The 23,029-nt window shown below is 47.5% G+C and overlaps 1 protein-coding gene across 1 annotated transcript in view; it reads left to right on the forward strand.

Moving 5' to 3' along the window:
- The window catches only part of LOC127577511 (basic salivary proline-rich protein 3-like), a 44,414-nt gene that overhangs the window by 1,069 nt on the left and 20,316 nt on the right, over positions 1-23,029 (forward strand). Inside the window, exon 2 of the mRNA XM_052028751.1 lies at positions 19,738-19,844. Coding sequence (XP_051884711.1) covers positions 19,738-19,844 — 107 coding nt within the window. The remainder of the gene's footprint in view (positions 1-19,737; positions 19,845-23,029) is intronic.

Consider the following 23,029-nt stretch of genomic DNA (forward strand, 5'->3'; position numbering starts at 1 on the left):
TACGAGCACGGAAACAGGGCTTTCGATTCAACTCGTCCAAGATGCCTATCCAAGCTGGTCCAACCTTTCCTCTCCATGTACCTGTCTGTATGTTTTTTCCATGTTGTTAATTGTACCCCCCTCTACCACTCCCTCTGGCAGCTCGCTCCATCTACCCACCACCCTCTGTGTGAAAAACTTGCCCCTCAGGTCCCCCTTAAATCCTTCCCCTCTCACCTTAAATCTGTGCCCTCCAGTTTATCCCTACGCTGGATAAAAGAATGTGACCATCGAATAAATGCAAGTCTATTGTGGGGGTTGTTCTTCAACTGAAACAGCAACGTTTCAAGACATTGTCATTAAGGTGACAACAGACCCCACCATCCTTACCAATCGCTACCCTCACAGATAACACAATGCCCATCTGGGGAAGACAGTATCCATTCCATACACAGTAAGATCCCACACACAGCCAGCGAGTTGTGTAGTCACTGGAGCTAACTTTTGGGGATTTTGATCGAGGAAGGTTGTTGACTGGATCTCAAGAAATCCATACTTCAAGACACGAAAACCGTAGCAACACTCCATTGTTAAGGGTGACTTTCAGACAAGGTATTAAACCCACGCAGATAGGTGTCAAGGATTCCACGGCACTTTTTTGCAGAGTAGGGAGCTTTCCCCATGAGCCAACCTACATCTAGAACAGGCACCAATAATCTGTTCATTTTATACCTGACTGTGTGCAAATTTCTTAGATTACAGCAGCGACATACTTCATCAACTATGGAGAACATCAGGGCACCACAGCTGGTAGGGCAGCTGCCTAGCCCCAGTGACCCGGCTTCAATCCTGACCTCTGATGCTGTCTGTGTGGAGTTCACACGTTCCCCCTGTTACCGCGTGGGTTTCCTCTGGGTGCTCTGGTTTCCTCCAAATTCCCCCCAAAAAAATATGTGGGTTGATAGGTCTTTTTTTAAAATTGGCCACTATAAATTACCCCCAATATATTGGTCAGTGGTAGAAGCTGGAGTGGAGTTGATGGGAATGTGGGAGAATTAAATGGGTTCAGGTAGGATTCGTTTAAAAAAAGAGGGTGCTTGCTGATCAATGTGGACTCAGTGACCCCAGGGATGCAGAATGATTCTGTCACAAAAGAGCCTTCTTCCTTTAATGCATTCCAGCCAAGAGTTTCTGCAGTTGGTTTTGTCAGTGCAATCTATCTGGCATCTGTCAAATCACCACAAAAGATCATGCGAGTCAAGTTCCCTGGTTTAAAAAATCGTTTTAGCCAAAGTCAGCAAGGCATCCGCATTGAAATAATGAGAGTGGCAAGTTTCTGCTTATGCCACAGAAACTGGTCGGCTCATCGAGAGATCTCAAACAGTGAAAAGATATTTAATTCACCATGGAAAAAACAGACCAGTGTTCATCACCCAAGTCGGTGAATGGTCCAGTGTCAAATCTTTAACATCAAGCATTTAAAATCCATTCACTCATAGCTGGAGGATTGGACACTTAAAATGCCAAGTTGTGATCAACCCATCAGCAGTTGAATTTATAAAGATTCCCCAAGGTTTTTTTTTAAATTTCAAAAATAAACTCAATTCATAATAATAATAACTAAATACAAAAGAAGAACACAGTGCAAAGCTCTTTTCATTCTTAGTGTTGTTCAGTCTGTACATTCAGTGTTGCTGGTTCTATTCATGGTGATGTCAGCACGTTTCTTTTGCACGTCGCACCATTGCCACATGTGGGCCCCTAGGGTGATACGAACTTCCGCTGTTTGAGGGGCTTCCCCACCCGACTCAGCCCCTCAACGTCCAGTAGCGGAAGGTGCCTTGATCGTGGTCCTCCCCCGCAGAGTTGCCCCGAGCTTCAGTGCGTCCCTCAGCACGTACTCCCGCAGCCTGGACTGTGCCATTCGGCAGCATTCCCCTACGGACATCTCGCTGTGCTGGGAGACCAACAAGTTTTGGGCAGACCAAAGAGCATCTTTCGTTGAGTTGATGATCTTCCAGCAGCATATGATGTCTATCTCAGTGTGACCCTGGGAACAGCCCGTAAGTTAAGATAAGATCTCTTTATTAGTCACATGTACATTGAAACACACAGTGAAATGCATCTTTTGCATAGAGTGTTCTGGGGGCAGCCCGCAAGTGTCGCCACACTTCCGGCATCAACATAGCACGCCCACAACTTCCTAACCTGTACATCTTTGGAATGTGGGAGGAAACCAGAGCACACGGAGGAAACCCACGCAGGCTCGGGGAGAACGTACAAACTCCTTACAGACAGCGGCCAGAATTGAACCGGGGTCGCTGGCGCTGTAATAGCGTTACGCTGACCGCTACGAGAGTCCTCTGTTATATAGCTGCTCAGGATGAACTGCGTCAAAGACCCTGGCATCCATCTCCACACCCTCTTAGCAAATCCACAGTCTGCGGAGGACCCGCTGCACCTGTGATGCCTTCTACATATCATTGAAGCTCACAGCTTGGATTCACACGTGAAGGATGATCAGCTGGATGAGGTGAAACATTGAGGAAAAACATGGGGTGATGTGTTTGTGAAGCACATGTGCAAGATCGAGGAAAAATATGTTGGCTGTGTCTGCATTAGTTCAGTATGGGCGGACTCAGACTGAATAATGTCCACCGTGGTGATTGCCTCCCAAAGCCCACTGGGACTTATGGAACATGGAACACTACAGCACGGTACAGGCCCTTCGGCCCACAATGTTGTGCCGACATTTTATCCTGCTCTAAGATCTATCTAACCCTTCCCTCCCACATAGCCCCCCCATTCCTCTATCATTCATGCGTCTATCTAAGAGTCTCTTAAATGTCCCTAATGTATCTGCCCCCACAACCTCTGCCGGCAGTGCGTTCCACGCACCCACCACTCTCTATGTAAAAAACTTACCCCTGACATCCCCATTATATCTTCCTCCAATCACCTTAAAATTATGTCCCCTCGTGTTAGCGATTGTCGCCCTTGGGAAAAGTCTCTGACTGTTCACTCGATCTATGCCTCTTATCATCTTGTATCATCATACTTGGTCAAACGTAATCAGTAACTGTGATTTCATTATCACCCAAGCTGATGAATTGGATTTCAGTCAGTCAGTCCGTCCCAGCTCAGTGTACCCTGCATGTGATCTTGTTATGGACCTCACCAATCAGCATTTAGCAACTTCCTTAAACAGCGGCAGAATTAAATGCACAGGTTGTCAGTGGGGATCAGTAAAGGACTGGTTGCACATCACAAATTCCCTACAAACACCGAGGATCTTGATTGGACTAGAAATCCAGAGACTGTTTTAAATTTTAACTTTTTAACTTCAACTTTAGAAGTAATGGTTAGAAACTACCTTCCAGCGTTCCCTGAGTCACCCTTACCCGGTGATCATTTTTCATACGTCACCATAACTACATTTCAGTGAAGTAATTCATTGCCATTCAAGAGCCTTGGAACAGCCATAGGCTATGGATGATGTGCTAAAATGCTACTCTCTTTTCCTGACTTAATAGACATATAGTCTCTTCACACACTCAAGATTTGGTCATATAATGTTCTCAGACTCCTGCCTCTATGTCCCCAAAGGAATAAATATCTTTACCAGTGCTTAAATTCGGGGAGGTTATGTACGGTTTAACAGATGGGGTATTTCGATCTTACTTCATGCTGGAAATTCCTTTTCATAATTCCCTTGCGGAGGATGTTTCCTCTGGTGGGAGAATCTAGCACTCCAGGGCACAGATTAAAAATAAAGAGTTTCCCATTTAAGATGGAGATAAAGCTATTTTTCTTTCTCTCAGGGGGTCACAAGTCTTTGGAACTCTCTTCCTCAAAGAGTGGTGGAAGCGGCGTCTTTGACTCTTTATAGAATTGAGATAGATCAATACTTGAAAAGCAAGTGGGTGAAAGGTTGAGGTTACAATTCGACCAACCACTGTATTATTGAAGAGTGAAGGAGCTGAGTGATCTAATCCTGCTCCTAATTCGTGTGTTTGTAAAATAACTGCCTGCAGATAATCCACATTCAAACATTTTGTCCTATTTGGAGATCATTAATTCTGTGTGGAAAGTATTACTCCCTCCAGGGATGGGATTTCTCTGTTCAATGGGGATTAAGGGTGTTTAGGTTGCTTAGCACCAGCAAGACAGGCTGACTTTCATCGCCTGAATCTGACCAGGCCGTGAGCCCAGGTCTCCAAGGAAATGGACCACTCCTCCCAGTCAATGTTCCCACCCAGGTTTAGTCATCAGTTCCAGCAACCACAAAGTCATGAAGTCATGGGCAGGCACAGTAGTGTAGCGGTTAGCGTAACACTATTACAGCTCCAGCGACCCGGGTTCAATTCCCACCGCTGTCTGTAAGGAGTTTGTATGTTCTCCCCGTGTCTACGTGGGTTTCCTTGGGTGCTCCGGTTTCCTCCCACATTCCAAAAAAAATGACGGCTAAGGAAGTTGTGGGCATGCTACGTTGGTGCCGGAAGCGTGGCGACACTTGCGGGCTGCCCCCCAGAACACTCTACACAAAAGATGCATTTCGCTGTGTGTTTCGATGTACATGTGACTAATAAAGAGATCTTATCTCTGTTCGTCTCCTGACTGATAATGACTCACCTGAGCGATCTCAGTATTTTCTGTACATTTTTGTATCTCCGGTCCAGAGACAACACACTGAGCCACATGCAGGCAAGGTTGGCAAGTCCCCTTCCATAAAGGACATCTGTGAACCTGATGGGTTTGTACAATAACTTCATGTTTTCATCATCGACCTTCCTGACACTGGCTTTCAATAGTAGTCCACGTTTATCTGCAAAGTCCTCATCCACTGATCTCACCCGTGAATTTTGAACTCATCGTGGTGTCGGGATCTTCTTCCGCTCTCTTCTCGCTTCCTTAGGCAGGGGTCCCCTCACGGAGTGGGTCGTACGTTCGGATTCCTCGCTCCTCCCTCCTTCTGGCCAGTTACTCTCTTCAGATCCCACACGGACGCAGGTTGTTCAGCCCACCGAGTCTTGTCCTTCTGATCTTAATTTTCCACCAACGTCCCAATTCTTCCAACCGATATCCCCAACACTTCCAATGCCCTCGATTTAACACTTCCTGGTCCAACCTGGACATTTTCACCAGTGGGTCACCAACCCCTCTACACCTCAGTACCCCATTGGGATGGCCTCTCCCTCCCCCTCACCACCCTCCGCCTCCTCTCCCCACGTGCAGCAGCTTCTCCTCTGGCTCCACGCACATCCTCCGCAGAGATGGTGACGCTCTGGGACCCGGAATGGGTCCAAGTAGCGTTTACTTCTCTGTGGGATCTTGCTCTTCACCCCGCTACGTTTCTGAGCAGCAGTGCTTCTTCCTGTTCTGGAAAACGGTGGCAACATTACAGTCAATCCCCAGCCTTCCGTCGGGGTCTCTGAATCCGACCCCCCACGATTTCTCCAGAACTTGTAGCACATGACCAACGTTTGCTGCAAATCCACTGATGTCTCCCCACCCCTCCACCCCACCCCACCGCTCCCACCACCACCACAACTGCGACTCATAGGGCCATGGAGAGGTACAGCAAGGAAACAGGCCTTTCAGCCCACCGAATCCATGCCGACCATCAACACTAATCCTTCCCTCCTCAAAACTTCTTCACCCTCCACCCCACCAGCCTCCACATCCGGCAGATCACTCTCCACCATTCCCGATGTCTCTGGGCCTGTACTCGATGGAGTTCAGAAGTATGAGGGGGGGATCTTACTGAAACCTACCGGATACTGAAAGGCCTGGATAGAGTGGATGTGGAGAGGATGTTTCCATCGGTGGGAAAGTCTAGGATCCGAGGGCACGGCCTCAGAATAAAGGGACGTCCCTTTAGAGCTGAGATGAGGAGGAATTTCTTCAGCCAGAAGGTGGCGAATCTGTGGAATTCGTTGCCACAGACTGCTGTGGAGGCCAAGTCATTGGGTGTATTTAAGGCAGAGATTGATAGGTTCTTGACTGGTTAAGGGTTACGGGCAAGAAGACTCGATGGGCTGAATGGCCTAATTCTGCTCCGATCTCTTCTGGTCTGACAGCACCTCCCAAGCCCATCCGATGCAGGGTCTCATCCCGAAACGTCAACAGTTTCCTTCCCCCCCCCCCCCCCCCCACAGACCCTGCTCCACCCACTGAGATCCTCCAGCAGTTTGCTTGTGGCTCCAGATTCCAGTATCTGTCATCTCCTGTGTTCATTCCATCTCCAACTTCCTCCACTTTCGATATTAGACTGTCGACACAGATGAAATGATCTGTTTCTCTGTCCACACATGCTTGTAAACCTGCTGAGCTTTTCCATTGTTAATTCATTTTTTAAACAGCTATTTTTATGTATTCTAATTTTAACTTGGTACAAAATTCCCAAAAGAGCAAATCATTTGTATCCAACACTGCCTGTTACTTCAAGAATGTTCCCATGTGATTTACGCTGAACAAATTCTATAAACGGCCAGGGCTCCTGCTCAGTGCTATTGGGTGCAGCTAAACATTGGCCAAGCACAGGGAGAACTCAGCTACTCTGCTTCCACCGGGAACGGGATCTTTCCACCCACTGAAGGAGGTTGGGCTGCAGCCCCAGCTGGGGGACGGCGGGCTGCCCCAGACGATGCGAGGAAAGGTGAGGGGCAGAAGGACAGCGGGCACAGATTTCCAGACCAACGTCGGAAGGAAAACAGGTTAATGGTGGCATCACCAGGGGCGTGGTCCGAGCAGCTGATAGTCTGGTGCAGATGGAGCAGGGTATTTATGGTTATGGGTCAGTAGGGGAAGGTTGGGGTCGTTGAAGGAATGGAGCTGGTGGTTTTGGATAAACGGTGTCAGAGGCAGATGTGGGTGGGACCCAGGGAAATGAAATAATCCACCAGTTAGGGTGGTGTCAGGGGGTAATTCGTGCAATGGACGGGAGTGGCTGGGATGTGGTCAATTAAATTATTGGGCTGATAACATGCAGTGTCAGGCCAACTCAATGAATGCGCCAATGTGGGTGAATCTGGTTGAATTATAGTAATGTTCCAATGGGGGGGGGGTGATTGGGTAATTAAATTATTGGATGGGATCGGATTAATTAACGTAATGGGTCAGTGAGATTTTGGGTCAGGCAATTACTCCAGCAACTGATGTTAAATGCAGTTGGGGAAATTAATGATCCTGGGTGATTAAAGTGATAAGATCTCTTTATTAGTCACATGTACATCGAAACACACAGTGAAATGCATCTTTTGCGTAGAGTGCTCTGGGGGCAGCCCGCAAGTGTCGCCACGCTTCCGGCGCCAACATAGCACGCCCGCAACTTCCTAACCCATACGTCTTTGGACTGTGGGAGGAAACCGGTGCACCCGGAGGAAACCCATGCAGACACGGGGAAAACATACAAACTCCTTACAGGCAGCGGCCGGAATTGAACCCGGGTCACTGACGCTGTAAAGTGTTACGCTAACTGCTATGTGGGGTCGGGGTTATTAACGTAATGCATTGGTGCAACAGGGCCAGTGAGGGTGGGGTCAGGTGCTTAAATTAACGGTGTGCATGGGCTTGGTTTGACGTGATTGGCTTAACCGACCCATGGCAAAGGTTATGGGAGATAGCGTAATGGGACAGTGCAGGATAGGACGGGGTAATTAATGGGTCACTGCAGGTCAGAGTGGGGCAATTAAAATAATTGGCCTCTGTGAGGGAGATTGTGGTAATTAAATTAATTGGTTGGTGTGTGTGTGTGGTCAAGGAGTAATTAACACAAGGGGCAGAGCAGGTGGAGGCGGGGTCTGAAGCGCAGGCAGGTGCAGGTAGATTGGGGGTAATTAAGGTGATGGGCTGATGCCGGTGGGTCGGGGTAACGGGTTGTGGGTGTGCCCAGGGTGATTTAGGAATGGGCCAGTGCAGGTGGTGGTCGGGGTAACTGGTGTGTGGGGGTCAGGGTAATTAGTGGCGGGGGGGTAAGGGCAATTAAATTATCAGCTGAATATGTGTGGTGTTGGGTTAATTACAAAGGCAGATGTGGGTGGGATCCGGGTAATTAAAGTGGTGGAGGGGTGCAGGTGCTGGGGGTAATTAAAGTGATGGGACTGTGTGGTGGGAGTTGGGGTAATTAAGGTAATAGGCCCTTACAGTGGGGATTGGGGTAATTAAGGTAATGGGCCCTTACAGTGGGGATTAGGGTAATTAAGGTAATGGGCCCTTTCAGTGGGGATTGGGGTAATTAGGGTAATTAAGGTAATGGGCCCTTTCAGTGGGGATTGGGGTAATTAGGGTAATGGGCCACTGTGGGTGTAGCCAGGGTAATTAAAGCACTGAGCTCGGGCAGACAGGGCTCAGGTAACTGAAGAAATGAGCCAGTATGTGTGGGGATTGGAAATTAAATTCATGAGAGAGCATTGGTTGTGTCGGGGTAGTTAAAGCTATTGGCCACTGTGGGGATGAGGTAATTAGGGGATGGGTCAGTGTATGTGGAGATGGGGCATTCAGAGTAATGGCCCAGTGTGGGTGGGGATGGGGTAATTAGGGCGATGGAGGCAGTGCCGTACTCATGAAGGAAACAGGAGTGGGAAGTTTGGAATTCCCAGGTGGTGAGGTTGGCCCCCGGCCCTCTGCCGTTGGCCAGGCTCCACTGGGCAACTGCTGCTATTGTTTCTTGCACCACTTCCCTCCCACTGAAGATTTTGTTGATCCCTGCAAAGATCCTTATTAGCCGAATCTCTCCGCACATTTCCACACTGGTCGCACTGAGTCAGCTTTTGGCTTTGAAGAGATTTTCTGTATTGACGTTGGCTTGGACATAAAACCAGAAAATGAGGACTCAGGGACTTAGTCACCGCTCTGTTACAGAAATAGCTGAAAACTGGCCAGGGGCCAAGGCACTGAGAGAGTACAGGGCTGATCCTTGTCACTGTAAACCCACCTGCTGAAGCTGCTTTGGGCATGCCATTTGGCAAGGCAACTCTTCATCTTATTTACTGCTACAAGACCTCCTCTTTCCCCCCCCCCCCCCCCCAAACTGTCAACCCCACACAACCTGTAGCTATGTGGGAGCAAGGCTGAAAGATCAGAGCAGGACAAGGAGGTCTTGGAAATTTCAGGTGAGGTGACTGAAGAGGGCATGTCCATTGGTAAATTGGTTTATTATTGTCACATGTACTGAGGTACAGTGAAAAACTTTGTTTTGCATGCCATCCATACAGATCATTTCATCCCATCAGTGCATCAAGGTAGTTCAATGGAAAAGTAATAATAGAATGCAGAATATAATGTTACAGTTACAGAGAAAGTGCAGTGCAGGCAGACAATAAGGTGCAAGGGCCATAACAAGGTAGATTGTTATGGCCTTGCACCTTATTGTGCATCTTATCATACAATGAGACTGTTCAATAGTCTTATAACAGCAGGATAGAAGCTGTCCTTGAGCCTGGTGGTACGAGCCTTCAGGCTTTTGTATCTTCTGCCCAATGGGAGGGGGAGAAGAGAGAATGACCCAGGTGGATGGGGTCTTTGATTATGCTGGCTGCTTCACCAAGACAACGAGAGGGAAAGACAGAGTCCATGGAGGGGAGGCTGGTGTCCGTGATGTGCTGAGCTGTGTCCACAACTCTCTGCAGCGGTGGAAGAGGTTCTCCTCACAATGCCTCACTGAATCCTTTGTCATTTTCAACACCATCATTAAATGTTCCCTTTATTTTCTATCTCCATGGAGAGCAAACCCTTTGTCTTCACATTACTGGAGTCTCTGGGCCCCTGTGCTCTTTGACTGCATCTTCTCCAAACCTTGACCTTCTGCCATCGCCCAGAATTAGACACAATACCACAGCTCAGGTCATGCCAGTGGTTTATAAAAGAGGTGCCCTTAACTGTCTCATAACCTCCTTCACAGTGTACAGGACACTCAAGTAATGACTTCCAGCTCTCTAATAGTGATCATGTAACTGTATCCGAGCAAAAGGTGGCTCCACAGTAGTGTAGTGGTTAGCGTAACGCTATTACAGTGCCGGCGACTGTAAGGAGTTTGTACGTTCTCCCCATGTCTGCGTGGGTTTCCTCCGGGTGCTCCGGTTTCCTCCCACGTTCCAAAGACGTACGGGTTAGGAAGCTGCGGGCGTGCTATGTTGGCGCCGGAAGCGTGGCGACACTTGCGGGCTGCCCCCAGAACACTCCACGCAAAAAGATGTATTTCACTGTGTGTTTCGATGTACATGTGACTAATGAAGAGATCTTATCCCTCAGGTGAGAATGGGAAGGAAATGGGACAAGGAGAGAAGTTGGAATCATGTTTCTTCCAAATGTGTAACAGTTGCTGATGTGTACACATCGCAGAGCCACTTCAGTATAGTCAGTTCCATAGCAACTTCCAGCTCTGGGTCGCGCAATGCCTCGACATGCAATTAATCTTGTGTTAAATAAGTGTTTCCCTAAGAGCTTTCTCCGAAGTTTTTTTTTCGTTGTTGTTTCCTTTGAGTTGCTGAGTGGATGAGGAAAGAGATTGTGGGATAGAGATTGGCTCGCTGGCTGTTTATATCTGTAATTGATGGAAAACCTGAGACAAACAGATTGTTTCTTGGCAATCCAGTCTCACTCACTTTGGGATTCGAGAGCGGATAACAGCAGCTCCTCCCGTTAGCTCCAATGCTGTCACTTCCCGTTTAAACCTCTCTCTCTCTCCTTTGGGATATTCTTAATGCCAAGTGCCATTTAAGTCGTAAATGCCCCGAGGTCTCTGATGAGCATCAATTCATCAAGGACCTTTGATTATTTTTTAAAATTCGGTAAGCTGTGCTCTGGAATGCACCACCTTAAAGAACGGTGGAGGAAAATTCAGTATTAACTGCAAGCAAGGACATAAGAAATAGAACAAGGAGTAGGCCTTGTGACTGCTCTGCCTTTCAATCAGTTCCTACCTGATCTTTTACATCAGCACTGCCTTCCTGCACTAAACCCCATCTCCCATTATTTTAATATCCAAAAATCTACACAGTGTCTTGAATATACTCAGTGACTGAGCTCCCACAGCCCCCTTGGGTGGAGAAATCCAAAGGTTCACCACCCTGTGGGTGAAGAAATGTCTTCACATCTCAGTCAGGAATGACCAGTTCCTCATTTGAGACTGTGGCTCCTGGTTTGAGACTCACCCATCAGGGGAAATGTCATCCCTGGGAATGATATGATCAGGGGCTCTGAGGGCCAAGTTTTTCACGCAGGGGGTGTTGTGTATGTGGAATGAGCTGCCAGAGGACGTGGTAGGAGCGGGTACAATTACAATGTTTAGAACTTAGAACATAGAACAGTACAGCACAATACAGGCCCTTCGGCCCACAACAGTGTGCCGACCTTTAAACCTCGCCTAAGACTATCTAACCCCTTTCTCCCACATATCCCTCTATTTTAAGTTCCTCCATATGCCTACCTAGTAATCTCTTGAACTTGACCAATGTACCTGCCTCCACCACCACCCCAGGTAGCACACTCTGTACCCCAAGCACTCTCTGGGTAAAAAACCTTCCTCTGATATCTCCCTTGAACTTCCCACCCATTACTTTAAAGCCATGCCCTCTTGTATTGAGCATTGGTGCCCTGGGAAAGAGGCGCTGACTGTCTACTCTATCTATTCTTCTTCATATTTTGTATACCTCTATCATGTCTCCCCTCATCCTCCTCCTCTCCAATGAGTAAAGCCCTAGCTCCCTTAGTCTCTCCTCATAATGCATGGTCTCTAAAACAGGCAGCATCCTGGTAAATCTCCCCCGCACCCTTTCCAACGCTTCCACATCCTTCTTATAATGAGGCGACCAGAACTGGGCACAGTACTCTAAGTGTGGTCTAACCAGAGTTTTATAGAGCTGCATCATTACCTCACGGCTCTTAAACTCGATCCCTCAACTTATGAAAGGCATAAAGGACATTCGGACAGGTACATGGATAGGAAAGTTTTAGAGGGATATGGGCCAAACGTAGGCAAAAGTTCGGCTTGAGCCATCAAGTCGAGTTTCAGCGTGAAACAAGTTAGGTGGCTGAGATCTTGCCACAGTTGCACAGTGGAAAGTTTTCTTGCCAACTGCGTTTGAACAGCAGAAAACCTTTGAGAGATCTGTCGAAATGCATTGCTGTGGGACAGTTGCTTTGTCAATGAGATTAAAGGTCCCTGAACTATAGGTTAAGATTGTGGAATCACAGGATCAGAATAAAGTAATAAAAGGATTTTTATAATGAGATTCCAACTTAATTTCACAACTAACCACCTTAAACTCTTTGCTAATGCTGCTGCTGTATCTATATTTCTCTGACAGGTACAACAGTATCATTTAAGAAGCACTCGGATAGGTACATGGAGGGGCAGGGTTTGGAGGGTATGGGCCGAACGCAGGAAATTGGGACTAGCTGGGTGGGCACCGTGGTCGGCATGGACTGTTTGGGCCGAAGGGCCTGTATCCGTGCTGTGTTGCCCTGTGACTGTGGTAAAAAAAAAATTTCAAGAAGGCTCAGGTAGGCAACTTGGTCAGCAAGGATGAGTTGGGCTGAAAGGCCTTTTTCTGTGCTGGGTAGCTCTATGACTCTATAACTCCCTTGTCTCGGCCTGGAAGAACTCCATCTGTTTCATTGAGATAACCTCCAGAGAGTATAAGGCTCACTCTTCTTTAACCTGTCCTCACGGGGCAAGCCCACCATCCCAGGAACCAATCTGGCGAACCTTTGCTGCCCTCCCTCCATCCCAACATGTGCTTCCTATTGTGGGAAGACCAGACTTGTACACAATGTTCCCAGGGCTGTATCCATCAGGCTCGACATAATTACAGTCTGGCATTTTACTCTGGTACTCAAGTCCTCCTGCGACAACAGGCAACATATGGTTTGCCTTCCTGATTGTTCACTGTACCTGGACTTTAACTTCCAGTGATTTGTGTACAAGAACACTTTGGTCCCTCTGAAAGCCAGCAGCTTTCAATCTCTCCCAATTTAAGCGAGGAATACTCTGCCTCTCTATTTTTTCCCACCCAAGTGGATGATCTCACGTTTTTTCCACATTATGCTGTATCTGTCATGTCCTTGCCCATTCACTTAGCCTGTCCATATCCCCCGAACTCAGGGGGTGAATAATTCACTCTCTATCTCTTAATGAAAACCATTAGCCTTTAATTAGTTTTACCGACATAAGCTTGGAAGGACGAATAAATGGTACTAGCCAGGGGAAGACACAAGAGACACTGAACAGAACAGCCAATGGGAATCAAGGCAGCAAGAAGTCTGCATCACAACCCACGCTGCCAGCCACCTTTGTATCATAAGCAAACTTGGGTATATTAAAGTCAAAGTGGAGTTTATTGTCACATGCACAAGTCCATGTGTGCACAGGTGCAATGAAAAACTTACTTGCAGCAGCATCACAGGCACGTGGCATCAGATGAGCAGCATTCACCAGAAAAACATAAATTAAACATAAATTATACACAAAACATGCAGGAAGTACTCAGCAAGTCAGGCAGCATCCATGGAGGGAAACGAACAGTCGATGTTTCGGGCCGAGATCCTTCATCAGGACTGGAAAGGAAGAGGGCAGAAGCCAGAATGAGAGGGTAGGGGGAGGAGCACAGGCTGGCAGGTGAGAGTTGGGCGAGGGGGGAAGGTAGGTGGGTGAGGGAGGGGGGGTGAAAGGGAGTGACGTGAGAAGCTGGGAGGTGATGGGTGGAAGAGGCAAAGGGCTGAAGGAGGAGGAATCTGAGAGGACAGGACAGCAGATCATCGAATAAAGGGAAGGAGGTGGGCAGGTCATGAGGGGACAGAGAAGGGGTGAAGGCACCACAGGAATAAGAGAAAACAAAGGGGAGGGAGGTGAAAGCAGAGGGGGGGTTACCAGAAGTTCGAGAAGTCGATGTCGAGGCCGTCAGGTTGGAGACCGCCAGGATGGAATATGAGGTGTCGCTCCTCCAACCTGCGTCTGGCCTCAACGTGGCCGTAGAGGAGGCTGTGGACAGACACGTCAGTGTGGGAGTGGGAAATGGAGTTAAGATGGCCGGCCACCAGGAGATCCTGGCTGTTCCGGCAGACGGAGCCAAGGTGTTCGACAAAGCAGCTGAAGCAAAAATTATACACAATTTTTACAAGAAAGAACACAAAAAAAAACCAAAGTCCCATTTAGTGAAAAGTGATCAAAGTTGTCACAAGGTTGCTAAACTGTAGTGATAGGGTTGTGCTGGTTGGTTCAAGAACTGAATGGTTGAAGGGAAGTAGCTGTTCCTGAACCTGGTGGTGTGGGACTTCAGGCTTCTGTACCTCCTGCCTGATGGTAGCTGCGAGAAGATGGCATGGCCCGGATGGTGGGGATCTTTGACGATGGATGTTGCCTCCTTGAGGCAGCGCCTCCTGTAGATACTCCCGATGGTGGGGAGGGATGTGCTCGTGATGTATTGGGCTGAGTCCACGACTCTCTGCAGCTTCTTATGCTCCTGTGCGTTCCAATTACTGTACCAGCTCTTTTCAAGTATCAAGTATTACACTTGATCCTCTCATCCAAATTATTGATATGGATTGTGAACAGCTGGCTCCCCTTCAAAACCTTGGGAATTGGAGAAACATATTTACACAAGAAAAGAAATTTGTAGGCCTGTGGGGATATAGTCCCAGAGAGGGACACATTGAATAATTCCAACAGCCATCTTCAACGGCATGTGATCCTTTGTTTCGAGTCCATTCACAAATATGGCCCAGGGGATGAATAATTCACTCTCTATCTCTTAATGAAAACCATTAGCCTTTGATTAGTTTTACCGACATAAGTTTGGAAGGATGAATAAATGGTGCTCGCCAGGGGAAGACACAAGAGACACTGAACAGAACAGCCAATAGGAATCAAGGCAGCAAGAAGTCTGCATGATGATTGGAGGAAAGCGAGGCTATGGAGACAAGATCGGGCTGGGAGTTCTCCTGATGCACCTTAAAGATGTGCTCGCAGGGGATCAGAGCACCTTCAGGTGAAGGCTGCAGGTTGCAAAGCTCCAAGGTTTCATGTATGGTGAAAAATTCCCTGCATGTGCAAATGCCACCCAACTCCGCTTAGAGTGGAAAGTGGAGGGGGAAGTGTGCCAGGGAATGGTTCAGGGTAAAGAGGGATGAGCAGGAGGCGAGGAGAGGCTCCCAGGAGTGCGAGGCGGAGATTGGAGGATTCGGAGGCAGATCAATGCATGGATTAGATCTACTGCCCCTGATCTTGTCTCCTTCTTTGTGAAATCTGTTGAATGCCTGAACAAACATCTGAAGATGATATTGGTTTATTACTGTCGCATGTACAGAGGTGCAGTGAAAAGCTTTGTTCTGCATGCCATCCATACAGATCATTTCATCACATCAGTACATCGAGGAAGTACAAGGGAAAACAGTAACAGAATGCAGAATAAAGTGTTACAGTTACAGAGAAAATGCAGTGCAGGCAGACAATAAGGTGCAAGGGCCACGATGAGAGAGATAGATGGAAAGTGTAAAAGTCCATCCACATTGTGTCTGACCTGTTCATTTGGAGTATTGCACAGAACGTCAGCCACTGCACTTCAGGAGAGCTTTAACTTGAGCGATCTTGCTTGAAGCAGAAAAAAATCATCAAGCCATAAGCAAGATTTAGTGGAGACACAAGGGACTGCAGAAGGTGGAATCGGGAATGAGAAGCAATCCCGAATTCTCCTCCCCACTCCCACACCGACTTGTCTGTCCTCGGCCTCCTCCACTGCCAGGGTGAGGCTAAATGTAACCTCGTATCTCGCCCGTGTAGTCTCCAACCCGACGGCATGAACATTGAATTCTCCAGTTTCAGGTCACCTGCTCCCCCTCTGTCCTTTTTCTCTCTCCTCCTGATCTGTCCAGTTCCTTCTACACCCATCACCCTGTTTCTCCCCCCTCCTCCACCCCTCCCCGTCTGCCCATCACCCACACACCCCACCCACTGGTTCCCCCCCTCCCCTCACTGTTCCCCTCTGCCCTCCCCACCTCCCTCCCTCGGTTCCAGGCTCCGCCTTCCTCTCCCATCAGATTCCGTCATCTTCAGCCCCGTGTCACCTCCCGGACTCCGTCGCTATTCCCACCCTCCCCTCCTCCATCAGCCTCTCCCCACCCCTTTCCCTCACCATTTTACACCGGCCACCTTCCCTCTACTCTTTCAGCGCAGATGAAGGGTCTCGACCGGAAACGTCGACTGTTCATTTCCCTCCACAGATGCTGCCCGACCCGCTGAGTTCCTGCAGCACTTTGTTTCTTTGCAAAAGATTCAGTGGGATAGATATGGTGGAACTACTTGCTCTGAGAGGGAAATTCTGAGGTGGCAGGTGAGACCATGGACTGTTTCAAGGGGCTGATGGAGTGAGTTGGGTTTGGGTTTTTGCAGGACTTCTGTGTGCTCCCGATGCATGACTTGGAGGCTGTCAATACCATCCCGACTGCTCCTTCTCCACTTTGAGCAGTCATGGGCCAGACATTCACAGGTGTCTGTGGAATGTTGCACTTTTTTCAAAGATGTTTTGAGAACATCCCTGAAGTAATTCTTCAGTCCACCTGCCGTGCCTTGCTGTGACAGGGCTCTCAGAATAACATTTAAGAATAATGCACTGTCGGCAGAGAATATCACTGCTTTTGTTTATATTCATCTCAGTACTTGTCATTATTTACAAAGTTATGGAGTATAGCTTGTGAGAGACGGAGCCCTATGAACAATGGTATGGCAGGAGATGATGCTGATTATATTGGTTGACAACTGGTCTAACACAGCCGAAATAATTTGGCAGTTTGTTGCTTTGTGTCTGTGTGTGAGTGTGTGTCCATGTGTGTGTGAGTGTGTCCGCACGTCCGCATGTGTGTGTGTGTGTGTGTATTTATGTTTGTATATGTGAGACAGTCAGGGTGTGAGTGTTTATGTGTGTGTGAGAGTGTGTTTCAGAGACTCTACGAGTGTTTATGTATTTGCAAGGGACAGTCTGTGTGACCGTTTTTGTGTGTTTGTGTCTATGTTTCTGCGTGTGTGTGTCTTTGTGTCTATGCTTGTGTGTGTATGTGTGTCTGTGTGAGTCTGTGTGAGCGTTTTCTGTGTGTTTGTGTGTGTGTCTATGTTTGTGTTTGTGTGTGAGCGTCTATGTGTGTGTGTCTATATTTGTGTGTGTGAGTGTATGTGTGTGTGTGTCTATGTGTGTGTGTTTCTGTGTGTGTGGTTGTGTGTGTATGAGTGTGTATGTGTGTGTGTGTTTACGTGTGTGTGGATGTGTCTGTGTGTGTGAGTGTCGATGTGTGTGTGTGTCTTAGAGTCTATGTGTGTGTGTGTGTGTGTGTGTGTGTGCGCGCGTGCCCTACAGACTACTGTTAAGAACTGGTCTGCACCACATGGTATGGTTGAAAGTTGGAAGTTTACTGCCTTCAGTAAAAGATGTTCTGTTGATCGTTCTGTCTCTGTTATTTGCTTATCCAAACAACACAAAGGAGCCCAGGAACTGTTCAGGTGGTGTCAAGTTTGGGTTGTTGCTGCTTGAGGGAATGATCTACTGCAAGGAAATAGGGAGCAGGGTTCTCCGGAGTTGGATCTTTCAGGGAGCTTGGGCAAACTGAGCCATTCACACCAGGTATGGACAATGTGGAGGTGTTCCTTCAGGCCAACAACATTGGAAGAGGTCAGGGAACAGAAGAACTTGAGGGTGGAATAAAATACCTTGACTGTCAGCAGGGTGGGAGAGATATGAAGCTTTGGTGAGTCTTTCAGCACCAGGAACTACTCCTGTGGTCTCCTGGGGCCACTCCACAGACCTGGAAAGCACACCTCAATGCAAAACATCACACAGTGGGCCAGAAACCACTAGAATTTCCAAATAGTTCGATCGTGGATAATCAGAGTTTTACTGTATATCCAAGTGCCCTGTCGTTACACTTAAAAAATTCTTTGGAATAAATTCTCCGATTCAGCAGGATGATCTGCAGAACAATACTGCATTCCTTCGAGAAGGAACAACAAGTTATGTAACATATGACTCAGGACATCATGGTGATTACTTGTGGTTAGATTAGATTCATTCTACTGTTGATAATTAGCCCTGGGATACATGTTAACTTGGCTTTGTTGAGTAATTGTCTTTTTTGCCCCAAACCATACTGTTAGTAATCAATGTTATTGCTCTGTTTGGCCTCTTTCTGATATACTTCACACAGAGTCAAATAGAAACCAGCTAAGAGGTCCAACACAGGGAGCGATTCCTTAAACACAAACAAAATTAACCCAACTTTGTTGTGATAAATTTAGATACATGTTTGGAAGTTTGCATGAGGAAAGCTGGGAATGCTTACCCTTCCCAGGCATAGGCGGCACGGTAGCGTAGCGGTTAGCGCGAAGCTATTACAGCGCCAGGGATCGGGGTTCGATTCCCGTCACTGTCTGTAAGGAGTTTGTACGTTCTCCCCGTGTCTTCGTGGGTTTCCTCCGGGTGCTCCGGTTTCCTCCCACGTTCCAAAGACGTACGGGTAGGTTAAAGTGGGTTTAAAATGGGCGGCGCGGACTCGTTGGGCCGGAAGGGCCTGTTACCACGCTGTAAATAATTTTTTTTTTAAATTTAAATTTATCCGGTGGAGACCAAGTGGTCTTTAAATTGAATGTCTATAATCTGAATGGTGCTTTCTCATTAATAGGTCCTCAAGTGCAACGCAGTGAAAAGTCCAAATTGTCACTGGATCAGATACAAGTGGGAGTCTCATTAGGAGAATTGTGTTCAGTTTTGGTCGCCCTGTTACAGGAAAGATATCAAACTGGAACAAGTGCAGAGAAGATTTATGAGGAAGCTGCCTTGACCCGAGGGCCTGAGTTACAGGGAGAGGTTGGGCAGGCTAGGTCTTTATTAGGACCATGCTTTAGGCTTCTGTGTTCTCCCGGTGAATCCCCTCAAACTTCTCAGTACCATCCCGAATGCTCCTCCTCAGGAGTCAGTGGTAGCATTTCTTCATAGAGTCGGGGAGATACAGTCACATGTACATCGAAACACACAGTGAAATGCACCTTTTGTGTAAAGTGTTCTGGGGGCAGCCCGCAAAGACTCATTTGCCCTCATTAGGACTGTGTCCCTTCATGCTTTTCCTATTTAAGTGTCTGTCTAAATGCCTCTTAGATATAGTGATTGTACCTCATTCCTCCTCTGGCAGCATGTTCCAGATAGCAACCATTCTCTGTGTAAAAGACTTACCCCTCAGATACCCCTCCTTCCTCTCAGCTTAAACTATGCCCTCTTGTTTTTGATGCTCGTTCCATGGGGAACAGAAGTTGACAATCTACCCGATTCATGCCTCTTATATACCTCTGTCAGGTCACTCCTCAAGCCCATTCGCTCCAGAGGAAACAAGCCCAGCCTATCCAATCTCTCCCTGTAACTAAAGTCCAACAATCCAGGCAACACCCTAGTAAATCTCCTCTGCACCTTCCCCAGTGCAATCGCATCTTCATACAATGTGGTGACCAGAACTGCAAATAATACTCTAACACTTAGACCCGAAACATTAACGGTTTCCCTCTCCACGGATGCTGCCTGACCTGCTGAGTTTTTTCCAGCATTTTCTTTTACCTTGGGTTCACTTCTTCAATTTTTTTGGGGACCACATGATATGCCCACTGGACTGCAGGGCCCTGTTTAAAGGTGCATGCCCAGTTTTTAATAACAATAAGCTCAGAACCCGAGTGTTAAGTCTGCCGGCCCGTAATACTGTGCGTGTGACTCCCTGTGCTTCTCACCACAGTCACGTGGGAAGGTGCTAACCAAATATCAGTAAGTCTCATCGGTCTCAAGCCTTCCCCCGGGAAGAGGGTAATCGAGCAGCTCCAGGTCAGTGGTGGCACCGAGTCGGTAAGTCATCGGTTCAAGCCCCTCGAGAGATGCTTGAACAAACCTGCACTGCAGTACTGAGGGAATGCTGTACTCTCAGCAGTGCTCAGTTCCAAGGCAGCCATGAAATCATAAGTAAGGATGTCACCCTTTAGTAACCTCAACAGGAAATTCAAATCCAAATATTCCCCTTCCGAGGGCAGATCAGAGCTCCAGTGATCCGGGTTCGATCCTGACCTCTGGTACCATCCGTGTGGAGTTTGCACGTTCTCCCTGTGACTGTGTGGGTTTCCTTCCACGTTCGGATTAATGAGCTAATTGGCTGCTCTCAATTACCCCCAGTGGAGGTGGTGGTAGAATCGAGGTGGAGTTGATGGGAATGTTGGGAGAATAACATGGAATTTGTGTCAGTTTAGGGTAAATGGGTGCTTGAAGGTCGGTGTGGACTCAGAGGTCCCATGGGTCTGTGTTTGTGTTATATGACTCTGCCCCCCTATTGTAGGGATGACCCAATTCATGAGTAAATCCGATCGGAACACTCAGGCCTCGCGATCTGATTGTAAAACACCGCTTTATTGATACGTGATTAAAAATTGACCTTACTTGGTGAGGGGCACGTTAACCAGTCATTTTACATCACTACAGAGGTTTGAAAAGACGTTTGAGGGATTCACTCTTCAGTTCTCCATTCAACAACCAGTGGTCATCTCCCAACTCTGACCCTCCTTATCCATGACTGAAGCTGTCAGTGGTCTCACTGCAAAGACTGTTCCTGCAATGTTGAACTTCTAACCCAGTTCTGATCTGACCTTCTGATTATTGATGAGATGATACTTGACCAAATCAAATGTTCGTTCAAATTTCAATTCCAATCCATTCCCCTTAACTAGACTGTCTATTCTCCAATATTTTTCCAAGTAATCTCAATACGATCATATAAAATCTCAAAAGATTCAAACTGTGAGTCAACTAATTATCAACAGGATATTCGTTGGTCAAGTTACCTAATCAACAAGCTTCAAAATCTGGGCCTCTGTACCTCCCTCTGCAACTGGATCCTCGACTTCCTTATTGGGACACCACAGTCAGTGCGTATTGGTGATAACATCTCCTCCTCGCTGACAATCAACACAGGTGAACCTCAAGGCTGCGTGCTGAGCCCACTGCTCTATTCTCTCTACACTCATGACTGTGTAGCTAAGCACAGCTCAAACGCCATCTATAAATTCACCGATGACACCACTGTTGTTGGCAGAGTCTGAGATGGCGATGAGGAGGCGTACAGGAGTGAGAAAGAAGGGCTGGTTGAGTGGTGTCGTAACAACAACCCCACACTCAGCATCAGCAAGACCAAGGAACTGATTGTGGACTTCAGGAAGGGGAAGTCGGGAGAACACACACCAGTCCTCATTGAGGGGTCAGCGGTGGGAAGGGTGAGCAGCTATAAGTTCGTGGGCATCAACATCTCAGAAGATCTATCTTGGGTCCAACACGCTGAAGCAATCTCAAAGAAGGCATGCCAGCGGCTCTACTTTGTTAGGAGTTTGAGGAGATTTTGCATCTCACCAAAGACTCTTGAAAATTCTGCAGACGTACGGTGGAGAGCATTCTGACTGGTTGCATCACCACCTGGTATGGAGGCTCCAATGCACAGGATCGCAAGAGGATGCAGAGGATTGTAGACTCAGCCAGCTCCATCACGGGCACAACCCTCCCCGCCATCGAGGACATCTTCAAGAGGCGGTGCCTCAAGAAGGCGGCATCCATCAGTAAGGACCCGCACCACCTGGGACATGCCCTCTTCTCGTTACTACCATCGGGGAGGAGGTACAGGATCCTGAAGACCCACACTCAAAGTTTCAGGAACAGCTTCTTCCCCTCCGCCATCAGATTTCTGAACGGTCCATGACCCCATGAACACGACCTTGTTGTTCCTCTTTTTTGAGCTATTTATTGATTTTTGTAACTTATGGTAATTTTTATGTTTTGCACTGTACTGCTGCCGCAAAACTTCACGACATTTGTCAGTGATAACAAATCTGATTCTGATTCTGGTTCTGAACTGAAGTGTTGGGAGTTGAGTTGGAGAAAGAGGTGGGGAGGGGAGAGGGGTGGAGATTAATACTGCTGGCTCTGGCTGGGCATATTCACCAATGCTTTATCATGCCACACCCTCCCCATTCTGCTCTCCAGCACTTTACACACAGTTAAGTGTAGACGGGCAAATGGGTCAGCATGGACATAGTGGGCCAAAGGGCCTGTTTGTGTGTTGTACGACGATGACATTTAATACTCCATAGGTTATTTCTCTAGATTATACACAGCAATATCCAGAAAAAGAATATTTAATTGCAGGACCGTTCTAGAGTATTAGAAGCCCTAAGAGGTGGCCTTAATGATTCTCCCTTTATAGCTTTGGCTGAGCACTTCCCAACAACACCTTTGCTGATCTGTGAATTCTTTTTTTCCTCCCTTTATAACCATTAGCCTCCAATGTCCGCTGCAGTCTCTGGCCTCTCGCTGGGTAACTGTTACTGAACGCATGCTGTGTGACTTGTTGTCAGCTCAACTTCCTGTGGTTGGGGCAGTTTAGGATATTGTGTTATGCAAATGTGTGTAAGCATTGTTCTTTCAGCGGATGAGGAGAGAGCTGTAGAACTGCTGGGTTTACTGGCTCTTTAACAACACTGAGAGAGAATATCCTGTGTTTGCTTTTTGTTGCTGGGGGTGCAGGGAAGCAGCAGGGACTGGTCTGTCACTCTTGGCCACATTTAATCCCAATTTTCAGAGGCCGAAAGAACATTGTGCCTTACAGTCCCATGTGTTGAATAAATAATCACCGGTCTTCCTCTGCAAGGTAACAGAGAGCAGGATTTCCACACCTGTTTTCACTTCCACAATAAGGAACAGCCGACGGCAAAATCATGCTTGCTGTCCGACTGAGGCTAGGTTTGACCGTGGACTTCTAAAATAAAAACAGTATACAGGCGATCTCCGGTTAAGGAATGGGTTCCGCCTTTACAGACGTCCTTTAGTCGATTTTGTTCATAAGTCGGAAAATACACAAAAATCACCTGATTTAGTAACCAGACCTCCAAGAGCACAGTAACGAAAGGAATCATAAGCACTGAAGGCTGATGAGAAAGATCTATTACTAAAAGTGGAGAGAGGGAGAGAGGGGGAGGAAACTAGTTCTGCCATTCAGA

This window comes from Pristis pectinata, chromosome 13, assembly GCF_009764475.1.
Source record: "Pristis pectinata isolate sPriPec2 chromosome 13, sPriPec2.1.pri, whole genome shotgun sequence".
Taxonomy (NCBI): Eukaryota; Metazoa; Chordata; class Chondrichthyes; order Rhinopristiformes; family Pristidae; genus Pristis; species Pristis pectinata.